At 28.4% G+C, this 3,467-nt stretch overlaps 1 protein-coding gene across 2 annotated transcripts in view; it reads left to right on the top strand.

Moving 5' to 3' along the window:
* LOC108755278 (serine-enriched protein) overlaps positions 1-3,467 on the top strand; it is a 16,919-nt gene that overhangs the window by 4,563 nt on the left and 8,889 nt on the right. For both annotated transcript variants that reach the window (XM_018498197.1, XM_018498198.1), the window contains exon 3: positions 2,970-3,090. In XM_018498197.1, the coding sequence (XP_018353699.1) occupies positions 2,970-3,090 (121 nt within the window). The remainder of the gene's footprint in view (positions 1-2,969; positions 3,091-3,467) is intronic.

Genomic DNA, 3,467 nt, shown 5'->3' on the forward strand with positions numbered 1-3,467 from the left:
GATTCGTTAAATGTCAAAACGTAATATTTTATAATTTTGACATAATAATGTTTTCCTACGTGATATTTTCTGGTGTAAAACCATGGTTTACAAAACTTATTCGAATAAACATCATTTCACCCTTCCCTGATTTCGTATGTACCGTCAACATTTCACGTTTTGCGTCGAGAGCTCGAAAACTTTTGCCACGTTCGTCGAAAACGCTCAGCTTAACCGAGACCGGTGCGCTCGGCTGTATTTTCGTGCTTTTCATCCACTTTATCTCCGCTTTTCTCACGCAATCTAGACGTTTCATATATTTTGCATACTTCTCTAGCATCAGTTCACGCTACACTTCAAACACTGTTCTGCCTACATGCCTTTTGACATAGTTCTTTTCGCTGAAAAACGCTGATGTACTTTATGCATCACTAGGCACTTTAGAATTCTGATATGTTAAACCCAGTCAAAAATGATTAGTCGAATCGACATAGTCAAAAATCAATATCAAATACTGCACTAGGAATAAAATAATGTGTCTTCATCAAAGCTATATAACTGAGATATTTTTAACTAAATACTTTGTTTATACAACAAAAAATTAGTTATTTCTACTCAATACACTTTTCATTTTTATAAATAATAAAAATATTTGTTTATATCAACTAAACACAGTTTAGTTGGTATAAACGTTACATAAATATTTTCATTATTTACAAAACTGGAAAATGTATTGAGCAAAAGCAACTAAACTTTTTTTAACAAAATATTTTATGAGCAAAATATTTGATTGCTGTTAAAAAAATGCCAGTTTTGATAAAAATTAATTTTTATTCCTATAAATTGATATTTTTTCATTTTTTACTTCATCGTAATTATTTTTATGTTAATTTAACAATTGTAAATATTTCTATAAAATTTATATTATCTTTTGATCAAATAAATACATATAATTAATGCAAAAGCTCAATATATATATATATATATACAATTGTAAAAGCATATTATACAAAGTGTCAAAATTCGCGGGTCTCAGAATATTATAGCAAGAAAGTTTTAAAAAAATTAAGTAAAAAAATTATTTGTAAATTTTTATTTTAAGAGTTTCTGAGATATAAGAGTTTAAATACGGCCAATTACAGACTGTTTAGATAGTCATTTGTAAGTATTAGTGAACACGCTAAAGTGAGCGCTTATCACGTTCATTAATATTATACTATCACACGAGCCATTCACAGATGTGTGATTATCTAAACATAGTCCGTATAATTGGCTATATTTAAAATCTTATTATTTCAAAAATTACTGCTTCAAATAAAATTTACAAATAACTTTTTTATTTAATTTTTCATGAACTATTGCAGCGACTCCTAAATTTACTTTAGAGAAAAATTATCGTGCTAGATTTGCGAAGTTAGCACACCATATTTTTATATTTTGTTTTTTCATATAAAAAAATGCGGAACTTTTTTTATTTTTAGGTAGAACTGTAGAAGATGGAAAGTGCTGCTGACACTATCATTATTTTTTTTTATATTAATAGAATATTGTGCTAGCTTCCCAATCAATCGACGTCAATTCGAGTAATCATTTCTGGAAAATGCTTTTAAAGCTAATAGCTTTTAAATTATTATACAATATATCTTACGTTTATTAGATACGTTTAGATAAAAAAAAAATTCATTGTATTATAGAATAATCAAATAAAAATGTGTTTATAATTAATTGTCTTGTAATACAATCAGTAAACAATTTTTCTTATGCTAACATTAAGATGATATATCAATTATAGTGAGTATACATATATAATGTATTGAGTCATATGCATATGTCAACTAAACTCTAATATTTCATAATAATCAGGCTTGTTATGTTTTTTATCATGAAAAAATATAAAATTATAAATATAAATTCGTAAAATAAAACGTAAATTAAAAAATTAAAAGATCCATGTGAATCGGTAATCTTATAAAGCACTTTTTGTGAAAAGAAAAATTACTACCAAAGAGAGGCAACTTTTATAAAGAAAATACTTGTGATGAGTGTTCACAGGATAACAGGCGAAAAGAATAATATAAGGGCTATTAATGGATTTAACTTCCAAACGTCGTTATATTAAAAGCATAAATTATCATTGGTTTCTTTTTCTTTCTAGAGAACCGTCTGGCAAAACTAATTAACGCTGTTAAGACTACGCGTAATAAAAACAAAGCCTGTCTGAGCCGATTGAAAAACGAATCAATTTACGCTCGTCTGTCGACTGGCACTTGTAACTTTGCTCCTCATTCTTTCTCGTTACTAGAAAACCCTCCACTTAAATCCAATTTCAGTTCGACATATCAAGTAGGATACTATTAAGATGTCGGATTGTGTTTTTCTAGGCATAACATTTATTCGACTTTTATTTAATTATACCTGTGTCAGTTCTCGTTTCACTTTTATTTTAATTTCAATTTGATCTTATAGTTTATTTTACGATATTATCGATTAGAATAACAAATATGAACGACTTATTGTATTATAATTTTATACAAATGTGATATTAATATTTGAACTCGAGCTCTGTTATATGCGATTCAATTTCGCATCTATTATTGAAAATGATATTTGTCGTGTCTATTCAAAGGATTTAGATTGAACAGTTAATGAATGACATGGGGGGATTCTCTTGATTTATATATTCTCCGCTATCTTGTTCCCATCCTAACTACAACAGAGGGGCATGAGAGTGTTTCTGAAGGTTGTCATTAATTTCTAAGGATAGAGGAAAAGCACATTTCTATCGCGCTGTACCTGAATTTCGTGTGTTTCGACAGTTTCATACCGAAGTCAATTAAGCTCTTTTGTTACGCGAAGCGTTGCGTGAAAAGTAATAACAGTGACGGACAGATGCGTTTGTTGTGTTCTAAGAAAATACGTTAGAATAGATTATTCGAAACTCAATGCGATACGTCGTTTCAACAGACACGTTGTCAAAAATTATTTTGCAGATGCAAGAATTTCACGGCCGCCAAGAGGCTTGGCACAGCAGGTAATCCGACACCGGTACGAATGCCGCACGCGCATCCAGAAACGTTTCGCCAATTTATTCGTTACATCTATACCGGTATGGTAGGTATCAGTTATGCAACTTAAGAGTTTTTTTTAAATTAAGTCACCGTAATTAGATATATAATTCTGCAACAATGTCCTATTATTCGATATTTTTTTTAACACAGTGCTCCTCAAACTCCATTTTGAAGTTTTATTTTTATTGAAAAAGCTAAAGCGATAAGAAAAACAATTTTAAAAATTTCGATAAATGTCTAAACAAATATTACGCTACTTACAAATGATTGTAATGTATTAATTTAAAAAAATGTTTCTTCAAAAAATATTTATTATAATACTTCATAATTTATTTTTTCTTATGGATTTCTTGCATTTATATGTATAAAAATCATAAAATTTTAAAGTATAATTTTTAGTATAATTAATATAACATAAAA

The sequence above is a fragment of the Trachymyrmex septentrionalis genome, unplaced genomic scaffold (assembly GCF_001594115.1).
Source record: "Trachymyrmex septentrionalis isolate Tsep2-gDNA-1 unplaced genomic scaffold, Tsep1.0 scaffold87, whole genome shotgun sequence".
NCBI lineage: Eukaryota > Metazoa > Arthropoda > Insecta > Hymenoptera > Formicidae > Trachymyrmex > Trachymyrmex septentrionalis.